Source organism: Periplaneta americana, chromosome 11 (genome assembly GCF_040183065.1).
Source record: "Periplaneta americana isolate PAMFEO1 chromosome 11, P.americana_PAMFEO1_priV1, whole genome shotgun sequence".
Classification (NCBI taxonomy): Eukaryota; Metazoa; Arthropoda; class Insecta; order Blattodea; family Blattidae; genus Periplaneta; species Periplaneta americana.
Window position 1 is genome coordinate 36,578,871 of NC_091127.1, and position 23,475 is coordinate 36,602,345.

The following is a 23,475-nucleotide window of genomic DNA, read 5'->3' on the forward strand; positions in this document are numbered from 1 at the left end:
ACGTTTTTCTGTATCAGAGATACTGAAAATGTCCATTCCCGTGAAAATCTCTAAATATGATGAACGGAAATATCATATGTACTTCGATAATAATAATAATAATAATAATAATAATAATAATAATAATAATAATAACAATAATAATCTCTAAATATATTTTGATGAATAAGGAAGTAAAATCTGAAGTATGGTAATAAAATGTATTATTCTTATATAAAATTTGACTAAACGAATTATCATTTCGCAGATAAAAATTGTTATGCACTTACAATAATGTTCATATTTCTAAGCATTCATACATTTACTCAGAGATCACATTTTTTGTTAAAAATATAAATATGAAGAATATCTATAAGTTATTACAAGTTAGAAACAATGACAGGACTGGTTCTCTGTAACGACTAAATAAGAGTATAAGGAATATCTCAATAATCAGAAGGGCGTCATAACAAGCAATATGTGAATAGATATGCATGGTGAGAAAAGCATCTGTTGCAAGTTATAATATATCCCAAAATAGTTGCCACTAATACACCAATATGCCAGATAAATCCCCTCACATTTATGCTATTGAGAGTTATATCCCAAAACAGTTGTCACTAATATACCAATATGCCAGACAAATCCTCTTACATTTATGCTCTTGACAGTTATATCCCAAAATAGTTGTCACTAATATAGGCCTACCAATATGCCAGACAGATCCTCTCACATTCATGCTGTTGAGAGTTATATCCCAAAATAGTTGTCACTAATATACCAATATGCCAGACAAATCCTCTTACATTCATGCTGTTGAGAGTTATATCCCAAAATAGTTGTCACTAATATACCAATATGCCAGACAAATCCTCTCACATTCATGCTGTTGAGAGTTATATCCCAAAATAGTTGTCACTAATATAGGCCTACCAATATGCCAGACAGATCCTCTCACATTGATGCTGTTGAGAATTATATCCCAAAATAGTTGTCACTATATACCAGTATGCGGTGTGTCAGACAAATCCTCACGCATACATGCAAATTAGGGTGCCTAACGCACAGTAATAAATCATCTGATCTTCACATGATCGCTCTAGTAACATGTCAGACGTCACTCTATTATCAGCGAAATCTGCAACAGTTTTTTTTTTACCGATTTAATAGTGAAATTTACACATGTCATACGTACTGGAGCGTTTGTCTGCCTTTCTGGTACTTTAGTGACAATATTATTTAAGGTTGCAAATCGTAATCGAACAGTTTTCGGGTATGGATTCAAATTGTTTCTTATAACTTCCCACTGCAAGCCATTAAAGTGTGTAACATAGTCACTAAATTACTATAACATGCTTTGTGTCAACAAAACACTGGGAACAAATGTGGCGAAAACAAAGTAATTATCTACGAGAAAATGAACATACTGTTATTGAATAACTATGTAGTAAGAATCGGCCAGGCCACAATCTTCCCGCAACAGAGGTCAAGAACACATACGATTTGGTAATGTATTTGCACTGAACCCCATATTGCAGAAAGATGGCCTGACCGATACTTACTCCATAATTACCAGAACACGATTTTGAGGCTACCAGCTTAGCACAGTTGGTTAAGGCGCTTGCCTGCCGATCCGGAGTTGCGCTCGAGAGCAGATTCGATCCCCTCTTGGGCTGATTACCTGATTGGGTTTTTTCCCAGGTCTTCCCCAACCGTGAGGCAAATGACAAGTAATGTATGGCTAATCCTCGGCTTCATCTCGCCAAATATCATCTGAGGCCGTGTCTCAAAGCTCAAGTCCATACTACACACTAGTGACTAGCAACTAGATGACTTGTAAACTACACACTAGGGAGCTTTGGACATGTATGCTTGAAACATGGCCTTCTTCATAGATTATTTTTCTAAAAACCATGACATTACGGTGCAGCACTAAATTAAGAAGGCAGTGTCCTAATGCAGTTTCATTACGAGTTATATGGAAAAGATAAGGGCTTAATATATTACAGTAATGATTAAAACATTCTACAGAAGGTACTAACAATATCAGTGTTCAAAGTTAACGTGTTATTCTAAATTATATTTACATTATTTTACTTCCAAAGCATTTTCAGATTTCATAACCCCATTTGCTGATGAGGTATCCATGTTTGTTTAGTGAACAAGTTAACAATCAAGCAAGCATTTTCATTGACTAGCTACTACGGACTTGATTGCTATGGACTATGTAGCTTTGGATCATGACTTCAGACGTCACATCCGGCTATTTAGTCAACAATCTAATTCACTTCAGCTGAAAATGTAGCTTTGAGACACGGCCTCACTATCACCAATCCCATCGACGCTAAATAACCTCGTAGTTAAATAACCAAGTCAAAAAGCAACAAGATTTTGATAAAATGAAATACTGAAAACAAGTGTTAAGACTGACTTCACTAGTACTAAAAATGGTGGAAAGAATTTTGAGTTTCACAAATGTTTGTGCTTGAATCTAAACATAATAGAAATAGGCTTTATGAATAGTTTTACTACTTTGCTCTCACCTGTTCTGACTTCAAATCCCGCTTCAGGTTTTCTATTTCTTCAGTCAGATCATTCACACTTTTCAGCAGATTTGTAGAGTTTTTTGTCTTGTCACGTAGCAAAGTGTCCAACTTCTCAACTTCATTCTACAATTGAAATTACTATTATTACATAATATAATTCAATATATATTACAATATAATATAATACAATAAAATATAACATACCATACAATGTAATATAATTACAATAATAACATAATATAGTTAATATAATATAACAACGTGTGTACTGTACACCAGGGGCCTGTTTCTCAAAACTCATGGACTAGTAATACTAGTCTGTACAGTAGTAATATTAGTTTATTTTACAAGTCTGTGTTTCTAGAAACTACAAAGGAAAAGTAGTAGTTACCAGTTCACAGACTAGTAATATTGGTCGATTTCACCAGTTCATAAGTGATTCTGTTTCTCAAAATGCTAATCTAGTTGATTACACTAGTATTCAACAGGAATATTCCTACAAGACTCTAAAGACTGGTGATTTCTATATTATCAGTTACCAGTGACAACCTTTCTCAGATAAAACAAAATATTGTAGTTATTTTCTTTTAATACCTGGTTTGGTGATTCCGAATGAAGTCATGAAGAAGTTGTGAGAAGAGCTAAAACTATATCGAGAAAGAACAATTATTATTCCTTTACGGGAGCATTGTTTAAATAATAATGAACGGCTTAGGTTAAGTGCTGAAAAGCTTGAAAAGTTGTTAAATATAGTGGGACCTGCCATAACAAGACAAAAAAATAGAAGTCTTGCATTATCAGCAAAGCTTCAAATACAAATTGCTCTACAAATCGGGATGTTGATTATTTTCCAATACCATCTAGTCTTTCTGTCCTAGACCAACAACACTTGTAGAATTTTTTCCTAATAATCTAATACCAATTCATCAACTAATTTTTACTAGCTTTCCTCCTCCACTGCCACTTCTTCTGACATTATCAACTTTAGCCTACAAATTAAATATATAACGACAATAATTTATGAATAGAACAAATATAGAACAAAAAAAATTAGCGAATTTTTCATCAAGTCATAAGTGGCATTCATGTCGGCAGTAGACCCACTAGCTACATCATATGTTCAAATTACGATACTGTGAACTTGAATTGGTACTTATCAAAATTGCTTTCTTAATGTTGGGCCAGTAAGTGTCCCTAACGTATGCATAATCTTTGTTCTGAGGTATCAGTTCCATAGCCTCACACATTACAACACGTTTTGTCCATTCATTTATTTCATCATTTTTTGTTAACATGCTTGAAAAAGCACCGAATAATAATCCTTTGATTCATTAATCATATTGAGTATAGTTAATTTGCTTTCAACTGATGGAATTTCAACCGAAAAGAGAAATCGAAACCAAAATACAAACAACTTAGCCTTCTAACCTCAAATAACATATACCTACCGTTGACTATAAACAAATGAACTCAATCAGCTGACTAGTGAAACAGATCATGTAACTAGTGAAAAATTGTCACAAGTTACTAGACTGGTAAAATAGTTTGAGAAACAGAATCTACTAGAGCTGGTGAAATGTACTCTGGTAACTAGTAACTGGTGAACTACTAAACTAGTATTTTTGAGAAACAGGCCCCTGGAGACAGTTTTCGTTTACTACGGCGCGGTGCAGTTTGAAAAGTGAAATGGGCAAGTAATCGTGCACTCAGTAATCTCGCGACTTACACATTACATTAAAGATGTAACTCAGCCGTGGCGAAAACGTCATCGTGCGCCGAGCCACTGTGTAACCTGCAACGTGCAAAGCACCTATGGAGGGAGGTGACACCCGAAGAGGAACTGAAGCAACTGTCTGACTTATTAATGGATTTTCATTTTCCTTACGTCAAGCACTTAAATACAATTTTAAACAGTACAAGGCTACAGACTAATTTTTAATACGTGTAACGAAGAAGGAAATGAAGAATGAAACATAGGACACATTATCACAATCTAAAATTAACTGTCTTCAGAATGTCTCTGCGACAGAGTTTCAAAATCAGGAATGATGTCACTTACTGCCAGTCGTAGTTGATCACGAAGGTATTTGTCTGTCAGTCGTGATCTAAATTTGGTTTTTACTATTTTCATTGTTGAAAATAATTTTTCAAAAACGTAAGTTGTAGCGAACATGGCTTCAACAGAGCAAGCGAAAGAACGAAGCTTCGGATATTTATTTTTGGCAAAGGTTTGAAAAGTTCAACATTTGTCAAGTCCTTACATCTAGCTTTCATTTAACATCACATTGTAAATTTGTGAGTTTAAATTGAAGATCTAACCGGATTATTCGTACATCTGCTGAAAAAGGATCGATGTACAGAGATAATAATAATAATAATAATAATAATAATAACAATAATAATAATAATAATAATAATAATAATAATAATAATAATAACAGTAACAACAGAACCTTTTAATGTTTCATCAGTAACATGTAGTATAATACCGTTTTATGTTATACAACCGTTTCCTCGTAATACTTGTGAACTGATCATACATTTAATATTCTCATTCATATTGGCAGCAAAAAAAAATGCGTCCTCCCATCCTACTTAAATCTTTCGTATTTGTAGATGTACATGTATTCGAGAGAGACATTGCGACGATACGCCACTCGCAGATCAGGGACAAATACAAATGGAACGGAGTTTGACTCCAGTGAGTGAGAGGGTGGGGGTTGTGGGAGGTAGAAAGCACAGCTATCATTGCGAGCCACAATGTGCTCGTGAGTCGCATTTTCGCCACCGCTGATGTAACTTATTAACTTCTAGCAGTGGCGGCTCCTGGATATTTCTTAAGAGGAGGAAAGAAATTAACAGCACTAAATGACACCTTCTTGAATGAAACATGCTACAAATTAGCCTACATGCATACATGTAAGACCAGGTAGTGTTGGGGTTGGCCTTTCCTTCTATATAGCAATAATCTGTTCTTGTAAACTGAGTTTCCTATATTGTCCAAAATATATTATGATTTCACTTCCATTCATTGTTGAATAATTGCACAAATTAACAATTACAAGGAAATTCACAACCTCCTAGCATTTTTCGAGCACACTACAGCATCATACGTGTTGGAAGAGACTAGCTACTAACTCGTAACCAGAACCGTTTTACGGAAATGGAAATGGGAATGGGAAATAATTTGAGGAAAGCGAGAACACTGCACCCACCCACGTGGTCTGTGTTGCCACATGTACATTTTACCAGTTCAGTTTCACATACTTTTCAAGAATTCAGTTCTTGTAAAGTCATACTATCGTTATTGTTCAAAGCTGCCGGTGGCCGATTAATTTTTTATGTTAAAAATGATGTAGTTTGGAGTACCTACTTTCAGTTTCAAATATATTTGTACAAAACTGACAACTTGGCTGTTGCCCTGTCTAGTAAACAATGGCCAACTACGTAAAACTACTTCCTCTTTGTTTTACATAAACCCGACTTTAACTTTCAAATATCCACGAAAGTTTCAAACCATGAATAGTAGCCTATATAAAGTGCAATGAATAATATTTTTGATTTATAATTTAAAAAAAAAGTTTACATGGTGTCTTTCATAGCGTTGCGTTAAAACTGTTTTTGCTGTGTCTCCTCCTAGATGTGTTATAGTCCGGTTGAATGCAACATCGTTAGGTGGCAGCGGTAGCGAGCTTGCTGCACAACCAGTCGGTGATAATGCCGGTGAAATGAGTCCGGGGTCCAGCACCGAAAGTTACCCAGCAGCTCTCATGTTGAATTACCCTAAATTTATACCTGCTGTGTTGAAATGTGTTTGGGTTCCTTGTGCATCTGTTCAATAAATTGATTATGAAAACTTTTTTTTATCATTTTGACGCCTAATGTGTAATATAGGGTTATTTTTTCACGTAAAAATCGTTTTCCAATCTATAGGCATACGAAATTATTGCGATTATCTTACAACAAATTAGCGATAAAACGCGAAATATATTATTTTTATCACGATTTTTTTTTTCGAAATTAATATGGAATTCTATGGTCTGTAGCCCACAATGTGAGTTACTTGTCGCAGTTGAATATTCACAACCAGTTATAACGTTTACATGTAAAACAAGTAGACATATTCATAATTAATTTCTGTAATCTGACATTAGAGATGGTGATACATGGAGACAAAAACAACCTACAAACATTTCTACATGAACAAAAGTTGAAACATCAGAGCCGATATATATTATATTACATATTTCAATACTAAATAATTTTTTAATAATTTCGAAGGAAAAATTGTTCTGAGGCCGGGTATCGAACCCGGGACCTTTGGTTAAACGTACCAACGCTCTACCAACTGGGCTACCCGAGAACTCTACCAGACAACGATCCAATTTTTCCCTCTGTATCCACAGACCTCAAAGTGGGCTGACAACCGTCAAGCAACCAACATTGAGTGCACACTAACTCTGTGTGACTTAAATTGTGGTTTTCTGTTAACGAACAGTGACGTGTATTATGCAAATCAAGCTTTCAGGTATAACTCCCTGTAAGTTGATTTGAATAATTTCGAAGGAAAATTGTTCCGAGGCCGGGTATCGAGTAGTAGTTTGTGATATACCTTTTAAAACTGCGTAAATAATTTTTAATTGTGAATATTCAAATTTCAATTCTCTCAATAAATTATCATATTATTAACTTCTAAACAAATTTCACTTTAATAAAACATATCTCTTTATTTTAAAAAGTGCAATTTAAATATTCAAGACTCTCTAAACAGGCGAATAATAATGAACATTGGCTTTTAATTTTTGGGTAAAAAATATATTGTGAAACAAAAAAGTAGGCCTAATCTAGATTCGTTTTATTTATTGTGAGAATAATCTTCTGTTGTACATAAGATGGCTTTAAATAAATATTTTGTTTGTTATTAAATACACATAACAGTATATTTTGTACGTTTGTAGCATTCTCATTGTTCAGTGTCTATACTGCCCTATACGAATAAGCAGATGTAACACACGAAACGGAACGTACAGACGAGCCTGATATCTCCGCTGCAAGCGAAGCTAGTATGATCCATGTGCATCTAAATTGTACTCAAAGTAACCAAACACAGGACTCAAGTCATTAATTTCAGAGGGTTATTTCTTGAAATATTTCAAACAAAAATGTAATACAATGTTGCTCGTTTTTGCTTCCTTTCCGAGATAAAAAATTGCTTCATATGAAACACTTCGTAGCGTGTTTTGGGAAAGAAATTGATTTAATTCCCAATATGCTCAGTCAATTCAAGAGAGCAGTGTATTATGATAATAAATGATTGAAGGATTTTAGTTTTGTCCTTTAAATTTGCAGAAAATTAATCACAACAAATGTAACTTTTCGTTTTGCAAAGGAATTTTTCAATGTTAGTAGAACATATTGTACACGGTCAACTTACGAACTATCTCGACGAACACAAACTCCTTGATGACTATCAATCGGGTTTTAGGTATGGACACAGCACTACTACAGCCCTACTTAAAGTGACTGAGGACATCCGTGAAGCTATGGATAGGGGTGAAGTAACGGCACTAACTCTTCTCGATTTCAGCAATACCTTTGGTTCTGTTGATATCGACTTGCTTCTTGCAAAGATGAAGACTTTGCACCTGTCAGACAATACCTTGAGCTGGATGGACTCTTACCTACGGGACCGCCAACAGTGTGTTTCACTTGATAATCAATTCTCCCAATGGCGATGCACAAAGGCGAAAGTGCCGCAGGGCTCCGTATTAGGACCACTACTTTTCTCTATCTACATTAATTACCTATCAAAGAACTTACAGTATTGCCGATATCACCTCTTTGCCGACGACCTACAACTTTACATACATTCCAGACCCAATATGATCAATGAATCGATTGACAAGTTAAATTGTGACCTAGCCACTGTCTCCACTTGGGCGGCCAATTTCGGACTCGCACTTAATCCAAGTAAGACTCAAGCTATAATTATTGGACATAAGCGTTTAGTTAACTCCCTTAATAACAGCAACCTTTCAATTGTTACCATTAACAACACGCTAATCCCTTATTCATCTGTCGTAAAAAATCTTTGCTTCTTTTTTTATAATAATCTAAGTTGGAATTTTCAAGTTAAAGAAACGATAAAAAAAAATCTGTTCCTCCATTCACTGTTTGAATCGCTTGAGAAACTTCTTGCCCCAGCAACTAAAACTTACCCTAGTGCAAACCCTAGTAATGCCGCACTTCGATTATTGTGACGTTTTGTTAAGTGACCTAAGTTCTGAACTGTCAGTCAAGTTACAGCGAGCTCAGAATATGTCCGTCAGATACATGTGCAACATCCGACTATATGATCACATATCACCGTCCTTCGCAAGTCTCTCGTGGCTCCGACTTAAAGAACGCAGAACTTTACACTCTTTGTCTTTACTCTTTCGAATTCTGCACACCTCAACACCAAATTACCTTTCGTCTCGTTTCTCTTATCTATACTCTAACCACGACGTAAATACTAGATCACTTATCTGTGGCACGCTAAGTATACCTCTTCATGGAACATCTTGTTATTAATCATCTTTTACAGTATCCACCTCGCGTCAATGGAATTCCTTGTCATAAAGTATTAGGGGCTGCAAGACAATAAACACCTTTACGAACAGCCTAAAAGATAACCTTATTAGCATTTCACTCCAATCATACTGATTTAAACTATCACTGACTACATTGTTACTTCTTTCTTTTAGACATCATCCTGATTGTGCTGTACTTTCAAAATTGTCTCATAATAATCTCTTTCTATTATCTAATATTATTTGAAATATAATCAACATTCTATATATTTTAGCTTAATTCTGCTACACAGTTTATTTCAGTGTTTAATTAATAGTTCATAGTACTTTGTTGTTTAATTCGTAAATAACTCTTGTATACATGTAACTCTCACCTAAATCAAATTGTTGAATTCTTTGTAAGTTCATGCATATGTATATACTCTTTTTGCTGGTTGAGTGGAAGAGAAGGCCTTACGGCCTTAACTCTGCCAGCTAAAATAAATCATTATTATTATGATTATTATTATTATTATTATTATTATTATTATTATTATTATTATTATTATATTTGTTCGGATCAAATTTCTGCACATTTAGGCTAAAGGACGAAACTAAAATTCGTTCAACCATTTTTATCATAATACACTGCTCTCTTAAATTGACTGAGTATATATTTCATTTAAAAGCCAATCTTTCATATCGCACCACACCACGTACGGGACTGACGTCTTCTGATTTAAGTATGTTTGTGGGTTAGATTAATTCAATGAGGGGATAGCTAAGTGACATTAAGTTGAGATATGTGACAAGGCTAATGGATTAGTTAAGGGGATTATTTAAGTGATATGAAGCCGAGGAATGTTAAAATTATTTAAGAACATTTTCTCTTCCGAGTGTAATGTGATGGATACAGAATTTTCACCCATATAAAACAATTTTTATCTGAGAAAGGAAGCTAAACGAGCAAAATTGTATTTAACTTTTTTGTTTGATATATCACAAAGATAACCCACTGAAGTTAATAACATTACTTACAGTACACCCTATTCTGGTTCATGGAATTACTTGTTGAACACCTGTCAGGTTGCGCAACTTCGGCTTACCCCATGACATAATATATAAATATTGTAATTATGTTGTTGTGAAATTGACAATTAATATGTAATGTATTTATTATTATTATATTATTATTATTATTATCATCAGTTATCACTACCATCATTGCTATCTCTGTTTTTCTTTCTTTTTTTTTTTTTTTTCTTGTATTAGCTCGATGAGAGCTCTACCGTGTTCCTTTGACCCTCGAAAAATCGAAAGAGAATTGGGAGGAAAAATTTTTAAAAGGTACGCAAAACGCGTCCTTGCAAGGGGTTGGGGGCTGTACAAAACTAAATATATGAGCTCCAAGCCTGTTGGCCACTAGTCTCACTCCGGGTTACGCTGCTCCACTGAAGGAACTCTAGAAAATTTTGAAGGGGAAGCCGAAATTGGACGTAACCTCTTAGGTACCACATACGCGAGGGGGACTGAGATTTGATCAAGTGATCACGGAACGGGAAGAGGAAGAGCTGGCTGGTGTTTGCCGTTAGGATGGCAAGACGCTGTCATCTGTTGTTCGATGACAAAGCATGTGAAGGCCGTCGGAAGAAGCGCCGTGAAATCTAAATCTGCAATTTGAGAGGTCCCTGTCCTTTGAATTTGCGACTAATTGAGCGACCTCGTATATTTAATAGACAATTTATATGTTCTGAACTAGGGCATACGTCGTTTACAATAAAGGGGAATACATATGGGGAAGGTAATTAATTTAGAGTTAATTAGGGAGATTCATGGGGATATGAGTGCAGGTCCGTGGCCCATTTCTTTTAGGGCTCATCCCGACATTTGTCTTAGCGCCTTAGGAAAACCACGACCCTGTTGACCCTCTATAGGGCTTTAATTTAATTTGTATTATTTTCATCAGCGTCTGTATTTCTTTTTCGTATTTATATGTGCTATCTGGTAGGATGGAAGAGAAGGCCTTATGGCCTTAATCCTGTCAGATTAAATAAATAAATATATAATAACAAGTAATAGATAATCGCAAATTACAACAATGTAACAATAATAATAGACACTGTTATTTAATACCGACTAGCATGAAATCAATAAACGTATAAAAAATGAAAATGAATATATAATACATAATACATAACAAACATATAACACTAGTAAGTTGCCCATTTATCAATCTTCTGAAAATAAATACATGAATTGGACGTAGTTATGCAAAAGGGATACAACCCACAGAGAGTAGTAACAGACATATTTAAATTCAAATCTTTCCTTATGTTATAAAATTAATTTAGGCCTACCAAAATTTTGAAACAGATTTTTTTCCACAGTCGTATCAGGAGATGAGTTACGTCATTTTTGCGTAATGTGTAATGTTCTTTCCCCTAATTCCTGGTAACATTATCTAAAAAAAAATCGTGATTTTGTGGGTTCCTATTGCATAACTTCATTCCATTTTAATATACAATGGACCTAACTAAATGTAACATAATAAACGTTCTCCCGAGGTAACAGTTACCAATAATAATCCCCATAAAACATAATTTACGAGTAACTATAAGATAAAACACATACCAATTCAAATATGTAGACAGCCAAACGTTGGGACAGCATCACAGAAGCGAAACATCAACCTCGAACGACGCAAGCAGCTATAGTGGCAGCACAGGGCTGTCTTTACAACCCCAAACTGGCATGAGGATGGGAAGGTATAGATGTCGTGCAGGGAAGATAACATGTTGCAACGTAAAGTTTTCTTCTGGGGCATAATGCTGTATGTGATACTTAATTTGACTGAAAGGAACGATTTTGTAGACAAATCGTCTATATCACTTCATTTTTTACTTATTTTCATGTAAGAAAGTTTATTCATGAAAATTATTAACACAATCTTTTGATAAATCGACATGTTGTGTTACTTAAAAATAAATGCCCATTAAATATCCAATATGAATCATTACATTCCATGTGTATTATTTTCGCAAAAATTGACTCGTGTAGTGAAGAATTTCTTGCACTAATTCAGGATCAATCTTGTACAGGACAGACACACTGGGGGTGGGGGCATTTTCGATTGGTAACAGAGAGGCTGAAAAAGTGCCAAATGGACTTTTCTCATCACAATATTTTCTTCTTATGCTACTTACATGTATAATGAAAAACTAACTAACATTTATAACCAGAGACCGGAAGTTTAGGCATTATGAATCTTTAAAATAGGCAGACAAAAAGGCATCATAAATAGCTAAAATAGGCATGCAAAAAGGCATTATAAATAGCTAAAATACGCAATAAAAGGCAATTACAAAAATCTTGCACTAGAGCCACAACCTTGCACTTTCCACAAAGGGATTTCGGCGGCAAGAAAAGCTTCACATAAGTCGAATGCAAATTGAGATTTTCGACTCGATGTTGCAATTACTGTTGGAAGCAAAGAAAAGATTTCTTTGCTTCCAACAGTAATTGTGCATTTTTGTGTTTGGTTGTACTGACATGTTCCGATATGAAAATATATTATTTTAGCTAGCTACAACAACGTCGCAATGAAAACTGAAAGAAAAATAACCTTTAGAAATAACGTTAGACCCGCACTCATTGTTGCCTTGTCAAATAAACACAAGCGATAATTAAAACGCTTACTGTTACACATTTTTGCACGGCAGCACTCATTGTTGCAAAGAGACTATAAACTGACTTAAAGACAATAATATACATTCGGTGAAGTCACTTTCATTGTAGCGGTTACAGAAATAAATTAAAATATTCCTGTAGGCAATTTTTAATAATAAATTAATAAATAATAGATAAACAATCAAATAAAAGCAAAAAAACCATTTATTTTGTAAATTAGGCATATATATTTAAAAAGGCAGAAAAGGGCAACATAAAACTGTGATGTTTCAATCACAAAGGTATAATTCGTACAGATTTACTTTCAAAATTAAGATAGATTTAACACATTTAAAGTCCACACCTGTGGAGTAACGGTTAGTGCGTCTGGCCGCGAAACCACGTGGTCCGGGTTCGATTCCCGGTCGGGGCAAGTTACCTAGTTGAGGTTTTTTCCGGGGATTTCCCTCAACCCTACATGAGCAAATGCTGGGTAACTTTCGGTGTTGGACCCCGATTCATTTCACCGGCATTATCATCTTCATCTCATTCAGACGCTAAATAACCAGAGATGTTGATAAAGCGTCGTAAAATAACCTACTGAAATAAAATTAAAAAAAAACACATTTAAAAAGGCATTCTGCCAAAGTTCCGGTCTCTGTTTATAACAATTAATCTGATATTATCATCGAAACATAATGAGAGTATTAAAATAAAATAACTTACTGTATAATTCGCCTTCATTTCCGAACACTTCTTCATTTCCTCTGCTAATGACTTTCTTTCGTCTTGCAAATCCTGCTGCAATAATGCAACATCCGATTCAGAGTCTTCTAATTTCTTCTTAGCTTCAGCTCGTTCGTTTCTTAGAGTTTCTTCTCTTAATTCACAGTGCGATAGATTTAGACTTACAAGTGCAATATCTGTTTTATATTTGGACACTTCATTCTTTAAATCGTCATATTTCTCTGCAGTTGTATGTAACCGTGACGCCGTCTCGTTACACTTCCTTATTTCCTGTTCCAAGAGACTCATATTTCTTGAACACCAATCTTTATAGGTCGTTAGCCCACCTAACTCTTTCTCCAGGTCCTCCTCTCTCTGTTTCCATATTTTCTTCACCTTTTGGTAATCCTCATATCTTGTATTATGTTGCGTTGCGAGCAAGTTTATTCTCTCATTTTCATCGTCATGATTCATTGTGACCAGCGTAAGAATATGGCTCAGGGCTAGATGCACATTAAGCGGATTTTGAAATGTGTTTACTAAATTGGGTGTTGTTGTTTCCATATCAGAAAATTCCTATAACAAAAAACGTGGTTAAATGTATGAGGAAAGTGTAGAGGCATATAGAATTTTCTCGTCAATTTCTTGCCTTTTAATTACATCAAATAAGAAGAATTGTACGTAGCTTACAGGTAACTAGGCCAATACATACGTATTTACTTACAAATGGCCGGAGGTTCATTGCCGCCCTCACATAAGCTCGCCATCGGTCCCTATCCTGTGCAAGATTAATCCAGTCTCTGTCATCATATTCCACCTCCCTCAAATCCATTTTAATATTATCCTCCAATCTACGTCTCGGCCTCCCCAAAGGTTTTTATTGTATGGATTCGTAACAAGCTGTTTTTTACGGTGATGGGTTGTTAGCCCTTCGCCCACCCCCCAAGCTGGAGGACCAACCCTTATCGGCTGTCCACGACTGCTTATTCAATATATTCGCAGCTACCCTCCATATCTGGAGGCCGTCTCCTCTATCCGCAACCTGAGGACACGCCATGCCGAGGTGATAGGGACTCACAATACATGGAGGCCAATGCATATTTATGTAAATATATTTGTGCTTAAAGAATATATTAATAACATTTCCTAAGTTTCATAAAATTAAAATATCCATGTGATCCAATACATCAGTTATATAATATTCTTTTTCTATGATTCGAAAAAAGTTGCAATTTCTAAAATATGTAAAATGATTAAAATGTCAAGTTTGTGACTGCAATAGTTCCAGAAAAAAATATACTGTATATGATAATAAAAAAATGCAATTTCGGTGTTTATTTAGATACAAATAAATACAAATATACAGGCTTTGAAGGGTATAAGTGCCATTATTTTAACTGATGATTATTCATGTCATAAGGAAGAAAAAATGTCCTCACAATTTTTTTTATAATTGCAATATTTAACTAATTATTAAAGTTTACATTATTAGACGTTTGGCAACGCTGCTGAATGGGGAGAAGGGAGTTTACAAGTACACAGTACAGCTCAAGCGGGTATAGATATACCAGTACAAAACAGATGCTCTGTTCTAATGTAGGCGGACCAGAACAACTGTTGTTTACATAAAATGAGCAGCAAATACAAACTTTCAATCTCATTATAGAACATTATGTTAAATTTACATTTTATTTAACAATATTGCTCCATTTTTTTTATTGTACGTCTAAAAAATAAACAATAATGGTTTACTGCACAATACCCATTATTTACAGAATTTGCCAGTCCCATTACATCGAGATTATTATTATTATTATTATTATTATTATTATTATTATTATTATTATTATTATTATTATTATTATTATTATTATTGAAGTATAAAATTATATTTTTATAGCCAATTTAGTTTGTCGGAGACAAAGTAGCCACATTACTATATTAGCCATTTTGGTGAGCTAGTCAGTAATTAGATGTTGGCGACACTGTTATGTTTAAATATTAAAGACACAGGCCGTTGATGCGAACGGATCGGATAGCAGAGGGAATCTGTGTCAATGATTTTCAGTTTAATATTCATATGCATAATATGTTAAACCAAAATCTGTATGTGGTATTCATATTGTAGTTGGACATTTAATTTAAACTATTAAATCACTGCAAACTCTACTTTGAGGAGTAATAATAATAATAATAATAATAATAATAATAATAATAATAATAATAATAATAATAAATTAAATAATTGTTAGTATAATATATACCTGCAATACCGATCGAACTATGTAACATAAAATCTAATTGCGATTTTTAGCTTGGTTATTTAACGACGCTATATGTACTACTGGGTTATTTAGCGTCGATAGAATTAGTGATAGCGAGATGAGACCGATAATTCGCCATAAGTTACCTGACATTCGCTTTACGGTTGGGGAAAGCCTTGGAGAAACCAAACCAAGTAATCAGCTCAAGTGGAAATCGACCGAACGTCCGAGCGCAACTCTGGGCCAGCAAAGCAAATGCGCTACCGCCTGAACTACGCCGCACAGTTGGGTATTTTCAGCGAAAAGCAAGCCAAAATTCCATTTTGTGAAATTTACCATTTCTCAACAACAACGCATGCATATTACAGGTAAAGGGTCTACGAACTGAAATACAATGATATATCTGTGCAAGAGCTTTGTGCCACGCCGAGCTACCAGTCTAAATTTAGCGTTTGCTGAGAGTGCTGGTCGTGTTATCTCTCGACGCGTTTCGAGACTGCTCTACACAAACACTGTTGTAGTTTTTGTTTGAGTTGAAATATAGCCTACCAAGATTTTGGTATGGTTTTTTCAGAACAGGGTACCGGTATATTAATGGCCCCTACATTACAGTTTTATAATAATAACAATAATTTATTTATTTATTTATTTATGTATTTATTTACTTACTTACCTTACTTACTTAATTACTTACTTACTTTACTTACTTACTTTACTTACTTCCTTAGTTATTTATTTATTTATTTATTTATTTATTTATTTATTTATTTATTTATTTATTTATTTAGAATATTAACGTGCAAAACAACAGCACAAGGCCAATTACAGTTTAGCACGATACAAAACAGAACAAAACAACAAATGATGATGAGAATGAATGATAGAAAATGGCAATGAGATGAAATACAAACAATATAATAGTCTACATTAATAATTGATCAAATGCAACAGAGTAGAAGAGCATAAATAATTATAAAATTAGTACAATGAGATAATTGAACTAATGGAATAGTCTACATTAATCAATTGACCAAATGCAACAAATAAATGGACAAATAATTATTAAAATTAGATCAGCGAGTTAATTAAAAAATGAAGCCTGGAATAATATGAGTAATATTGTAAAGATATGCACTTGACAAATTGATAATAAATTAATAATAATAATAACATTAAATTTAGATAAATATAAGGCATAGAAATTCCACAGATATTTTGCTATTGTCCAAGGCAAATATCTTCCATGACCTTCAACGGCTTCACGACTACCGCGAATCAGAGCAGCACAACGTTGCCTAATAAAGGAGTATTGCTATTAAAGGAGACGTTGATGGTCGAGCATTTATTTAATTCTGAAATTCAGTATCTTACCAGGTGTGAAGAAAATTAATTTCTAAGTATACCCGAAAAAAAAAAAACATAATTTTATGTCAAACCGTTCTCTCTGTACAATTTATAGCGCTAGAAAAAGAGCGCTATCGTTTATGTTCTTTGTTTCTTATATGTTCAACAATAAATTAATCATTTCTCGTTCATGCGAAGAAATATTTCTGCTGCACCATCCCGTTGAGTAAAGCAACTACAGGGACATCATTTTATTTTTACTTCAATTTTTATTGTACCTGAGTTTTTGAATGTACTTTACTCCCACCCCCTCTACTAGTAAACTTCGAACCGTTCTCCACACAGAACCAAGCGTATACAGTCAAAGTCGCCTTACGATCATAGTAAACACAAACAGTACTGAGTTAGTGAGTAAAGTACGTTTCAGAAATATGTTCGCGTTTTCTAGCAACGAAAGAGCTTTCAATATTGAATCATATTTTCGCACAGCTACTGTTGTCCGTTTGCCTATGTCGCATCCCGATTTCCCCCACCCCTTCTGCTCGCCCGTTTGTAAAGACTAGTGGCTGGGCTGTCTTAGCTCTTTTCTGAAAACATTAATTTCTGTTACGAATTGGACGTCTACGTAATAATATACAACTGTTTAAAATAACTTAAATAAAAGGGCCTCGTAAATTAATTGTTACGTGATTTCTCCACCTTTCTACGACCCTGCGTCAAAACCACATGTCTGAGTAATTTTATCTTTTCGGATCGGGCAGAAGAGAAGATTGAATTTGCAGTACGTAAGGCACTCTTTTATAGATTAGGTACAGAATTATTTCAATATGAGTTACTAGTACGAAGGACGAAACTGGTAATTGGAATTAGGTACAATAGTCTATAGTACGATAATATGCAAAAAAGAACTGAAGTCTGTATCGAAATGAACGGCCACCATTTTCAAAATTGTGTTCAAATATCCACATTATGATTATTTTTCAATTTAACTTCAGTCTCTATATTGTACGCTAATGTGCTGTAGACAGTATAATGTACACGTCAGTTCGTGAGTAAAAACACTTATTGTTAATACAGTACTGCATTTTGATTAAGGAAAAGCCTAAAGAAAATGATCAAACTCAAAATCGCCATATTTCCTTCTTCTTTCTTTCCCGTAGTTTATCCTCTCCCTTTTTTAGGTTCATTTACACGACCCACGCCTCACGGGCCGCGATATTTCCTACTTTACGTAAATGGATGAACTACTTTTCTTCCCTCCTATAGGCCTACCTTGTAAAGTGATTTGTTTGTATTTTACGCCAGTAGTCTATCATCGAACTCTAGTCGTGGAAAGGAGCAGCAAACGGTATTTCCGATTATCAACGGTTAATCCAAAGGTATAGTCAGGTTAATATTAGAAATGTTAATAAAAATAAAATGATGTCCCTGTAGTATTGGTAAAAGAGAGACAAAAGGTTGTGTTTTACGGTAACAGTCACGCATGACAATATTGATATTCAGAGTTTAAAAGTTTTCTTTTTTTAATCCCAGCGTTCTTTCTCTGTTAACAGACAAAAGGTTCAATCTTGAGTCTTTTGCCAAGCGAAAAAGCTCCTTTAACTTGCCGTAACTCGGAAACCAGTAAAGATTTTGAATAGCGTCAACTTTTAAAAGCAATTTCCACTCTTTCTCAACATTGCTCTCGATTTGAACCCCCATCTAAAGTGAAAATTAATAAGGTTTGCCGCTTACCAACTTTTGAAGGTGTAAATGTCTATTCTAAACAGATTACTTCGAAGCTACTATTTTTTTTCTCTCCCTTTTCAAAGATGATTTCGATTTCGAATTTTTTTCTATGCTTTCCTTAGACATTCATCTATCTATTATAAAAATTATAGCGCTGTTGATTCACTATCATAGGGGCTATGACATGATAAATGTTAAGGAAGCCGAAAATTGGTTATCTCCTCCTCTCGCTGCGGTATCGCCATCTTTCTCTAACAGCTGTTACTCTCTCGCACAGGCCAGCGATATTACAACGCCGTAGCTATCTTTTATTGGTTCTTGCCATATGCAGAAGATTTGCCGTTGAGAATAGTTTGAGTATAACATGAAAATTGTCAGTGTTTCGTTATACTTCTAAGTTTTTTATAAGTATTCTAATTCACTTTAGAATAAAGTACACTTATCTGAGAAGATAGTTCATACAATAGCAACCGCGGAATGGTGAAAATGTATTTCTCATATATATTTTTTCTATAATAAGTGTAGTTTCCTGAAAAATACAAAAATGAAATTATTGATGGGTTTCCCTTTCAGGATCTTTAGCTGCCACAACCACATGTCGAAACTATATTTTCGCTATAATTGACGCCTCAGAGGAAGGAAATTTTGACAAAAAAACTTGAATGTATGGAAAAATATCTTCTTGATAAATTGTAGGAACGAATATCAACAAAAATATTTGAAGCATACACTATCTGTGGTGAAGCAACAATTAATTCAAGGTCAGATGACTAGCATTACATAAGAAGAAAACCGTATAAAAATACGACGAATGGCTCAATGGAACAATTATTTACTTACATCTGTGGGATGTTTGTGCAATTGTTGAGTTAAAATCTATGTAATGTGACTTTATTTGTTTATTTATTTTATTTATTTATTTTCAGACTCAGTATTTACGAGTCAGTTCATAAGGAACTAATGCACACTAACTGTAGTCAGTCATTTTATTATAAATTAGTGTATATTTATTTGAAAAAAAAAAAAACAAACAAACACCCACAATGGCGATTTGCTTAAAATGTGATCCATTATTTTTTTTTGTCTATTATCTGATATCTTCTTCTGTCCCGAAATTGTTACTAGTCAGCGGTGCATACAATAGAGGGGGAAAGGAACTGGCCACTCTACCCCATTATCTCCTAGTATATTTGCTCATAGGCGGTGCCATGTTGGCATCACTTGTAAAGCTCAGACCTCTTTTTTATCCTCTCAGTTCAGACCTGTCTTCGGATAGGACTAAATAACAACGTAGGCTATATCGAACAATGAGAAATAAAAAGTACATATACTGTAGCAATACGTATAGATATTTGTGCAAGATCGTGCGTATTTGCTTGCTTTTCGCACAAAACCAATACGCGGTAAGTGTGAAATACCACATTCAGTATTCCCAACGTAACACACATAACAATTTCCCTCTTCTTACCGCTTAAGCGCGACATTCATTTTACTGCTTTAGGCTTTTAACATATTATTTTTAGAGACGTTTAACATAGTAATAATTATAAATTGGAAACTTACCACTGCAATTTCACCTAAATTGCACTGCTAATTATTGTTTTTAAATATTTGCAAAAATTAAGTAAACTCTACAACACCACAAAAGTTACTGAATTTGTAATGCAAGTAACATTAAGGAAGCCGTGAAAAAATCAACGAGATTCCAGATGTCGATGTTATTACTGCAATATGTTATATAAATAATATTGTTAAAATATTAAAATGAAAAATAAATCATTACATAACCTTACCGTTTGTTTTACGTTCGCATTTATAGACTGGGGGAAAAAAAGACAGACGTATATCACGGCCTGCTGGAATATAGTAAACACAGAAAACATTTTATAGCAACAATGTTGAAGAGATATTTTTGTTTTCCAAAATTGCCGTCATTGAACAGAAACCAAGATGGAGATTTCATTGCAACTAATTAGAAATTCCTCTTTCAGGTATGTAATAAACGATCTTTGCACAAAATAATGTACGATACACGAGCGGTATGTTTGTTTTCATGTTCTCGGAAATTAAAAAAGCTCAACTACGTTTCGCTTTTTCAATCTTTTCCTCGAACATGAAAACATCAACATACCGCTCTTGTAGCGCATATTACTATTACAAGTAACATGTCAGTGTAATTAGTACGATTGAAGAGTACGGTACAGGCCTACTGTTTCAAAACGGAAAATTTTATTCCTAATATATACGGTGACTGTCATAAACATTCGGTTTTCATGTACTTTTATTTCTCTTTCAAATGCTAGACATAATATAATACTTTATCACGATTGTTTCATGTGGGGATATTTAAACTGAATATAATTTACAAAAAACAAAGAAAAACTTATATTTACATTGTTAACTAAATATTTAAAAAATCATATTTGAAAATGGGGAACTTTATAGGCCGTCATAAACATTCGGTTTTTTGCCTTTCTTTGATGCTGTTCTTATGTACCTTTAATCAGTATTTAGCTGGATAGCCCTTCTGGCGCAAAACAGCGTTCAAACGCCTTGGCATACTCGACATGATCTTCTTTGTGCAGTTGGAACTAATTTTCCCCAATTCTTCCTTTAATCTTCTTTTCAGTTCCTGAACTGAGGAAAGTAGTGTTGCATGCAGCCTGCTGTCTAGTATTTTCAATTGGATTCAAATCCGGGGATTGTGCCGGTGTTTGAGTCACTTTAGGACAATTAAATAATAACCAAGACCACACATCATAAGCTTTGTGTTTGGGATCATTGTCTTGATAATATTGAAATGTGTCGTGTATCTCTAGTTTCTCTGCACTTTGTCGCAAATGTCCTTTCAATTTACGTAGATACTGTTTGCTATCCATGATGCCGTCTATAAACACTAATTTCCCACACCAGCTGCAGAAATGCAACCCCACACGAGCACACTGCCACCTCCATGTTTCACAGTTGGTAGGAGATTGTTTTTCTGCAGTTCTGTATTTGGTTTGCGCCACACAATTGTTCGTCCATCAGATGGTCTGCAAAAATGGCATCATTCCACTAATTGTCTTCCTTCCCAATATGGTCCCTTGCAAAATGCAGCCTCCTCTTTCTGTTTACTTTATTCACCAACGGTTTTTTCCTGGCCACTCTTCCGTTGTAACCTGCATTTTTAAGCGTCCTCCTTACTGTCGATGGACTGATATTTTTATTCCAATCCTCGTGATCTTCTGCTCTAATGTGTGCTGCACTTAATGTCGCTTCTTTTTTTTTACCTTTCTGATTATAGCACGTTCTTCTTTTTCACTTAATTCTTTTGGGCGCCCTGGTGGTGCTATCAATTCAACCTTGTCGTTATTTTTATACCTCCGTATTATATTACCGACAGTAATTATACTCTTGGGGATATTCACAATTTCAATAATCTCTGTATATTTACGCCCTTTTGCATGATGAAATATGCAAAGCTGTCGTTGTTCAAATGTGGTATTTTCACTTTTCCTACCCATTCTCTTTAACTAGCAGTAAACACAAGCAATACACAACTGATCAGATGAGTGATCTTCGTAATACTGATTGCGTACCGAGTCTTACAAGTTAGTAGTGCTGGTGGAAGGGTTGAAACCGAATGTTTATGGCGGATGCCTTACTCTCACTCTTTCACTTAACTGATGTTACTTCGTTTTTAATACATTCAAGGCATGTATGATTATTTTTATATTGTACTAGATATAGAAATACATGTTTTGGAACGAATTAACGCTATATTTTAAATTTTGTCTGCTAAATTAGGCTCCAGAGATAAAACTATGAGAAAACCGAATGTTTATTAGAGTCACTGTATCTATACTTTCATATCTCTCTTAGGCTACTTTAAATTACATCAGTACAATATGAATAAACTTACCTCGTCTAGCTGCCTTGTTAAGTTCATAAACACTGAATTGAGTGATTGCAGTAATGTTAGCAAGGACAGAAAGATCACACATGGGTCAGTTTGTAGAGATAACAAATTCTCGGCGATCATTAGGAAACAAAATAAATATTACTCTGTTTTCCTCAAGCTTGCTTCTTTTATTACGCGAATTGTACATTGTCCTGAAAGTCATCATAATCATTACGGTGCACAGTGGATCAAATTACGAATCTGGTTGAACAAAATTATTTTTCTTCATCATCAAAAAATCATGATTTATTCCGTGTAGCCTATATTATTCACAAGTAACTGTTCCTAAATTCCCTACATTAGAAACGCATCTCAGTGCAATATTGAAACACAGCACAGCTTCCAATCTGAAGTATCTCCACACGAGTTGTTTACATCATCTCGCATAGTCATTTAGCGGTTGGATGTCTGTGGTTGTATTTATGTTATCTGTGTGTTTATTGTAATATTTTGATATAGAGCATGTAGCTGAAAGTTTGGAAATTTATATTTTAATCAGTTTCAGTAATTATACTGGTCAACAAAATTAAACATATTTTTTGTTAAAAGATAAAGAATGGGTGATTCTTGTAGCATTTTTCGAGCTGATTTCAGATCTGTTTTCAAAAATGTTCTATCATCCAGGGTTTTTAAGTAATTATATGAAATGTACTTCATACTTTTCTAGTATTGCTACCTTGTAACATTTTAACTAAAATAATATTTATTTACCTAAAATGTATGTGAAG

At 34.4% G+C, this 23,475-nt stretch overlaps 1 protein-coding gene across 7 annotated transcripts in view; it reads right to left on the reverse strand.

Moving 5' to 3' along the window:
* Window positions 1–22,882, reverse strand: part of LOC138708928 (ankyrin repeat domain-containing protein 1-like) — a 91,719-nt gene extending 68,837 nt beyond the window's left edge. For 3 of the 7 annotated variants that reach the window (XM_069839293.1, XM_069839294.1, XM_069839292.1), the window contains exons 1-3: window positions 22,709–22,877; window positions 13,469–14,044; window positions 2,523–2,648 (exon numbers count right to left, since the gene is read on the reverse strand). In XM_069839293.1, the coding sequence (XP_069695394.1) occupies window positions 2,523–2,648; window positions 13,469–14,044; window positions 22,709–22,828 (822 nt within the window). In that variant the 5' untranslated portion in view covers window positions 22,829–22,877. Of the gene's footprint in view, window positions 1–2,522; window positions 2,649–11,707; window positions 11,975–13,468; window positions 14,045–22,708 lie in introns of those variants that run through there. The other 4 variants (XM_069839297.1, XM_069839296.1, XM_069839295.1 and 1 more) reach the window with 3 other exon arrangements.
* Between the last annotated feature and the right edge of the window lie 593 nt (window positions 22,883–23,475).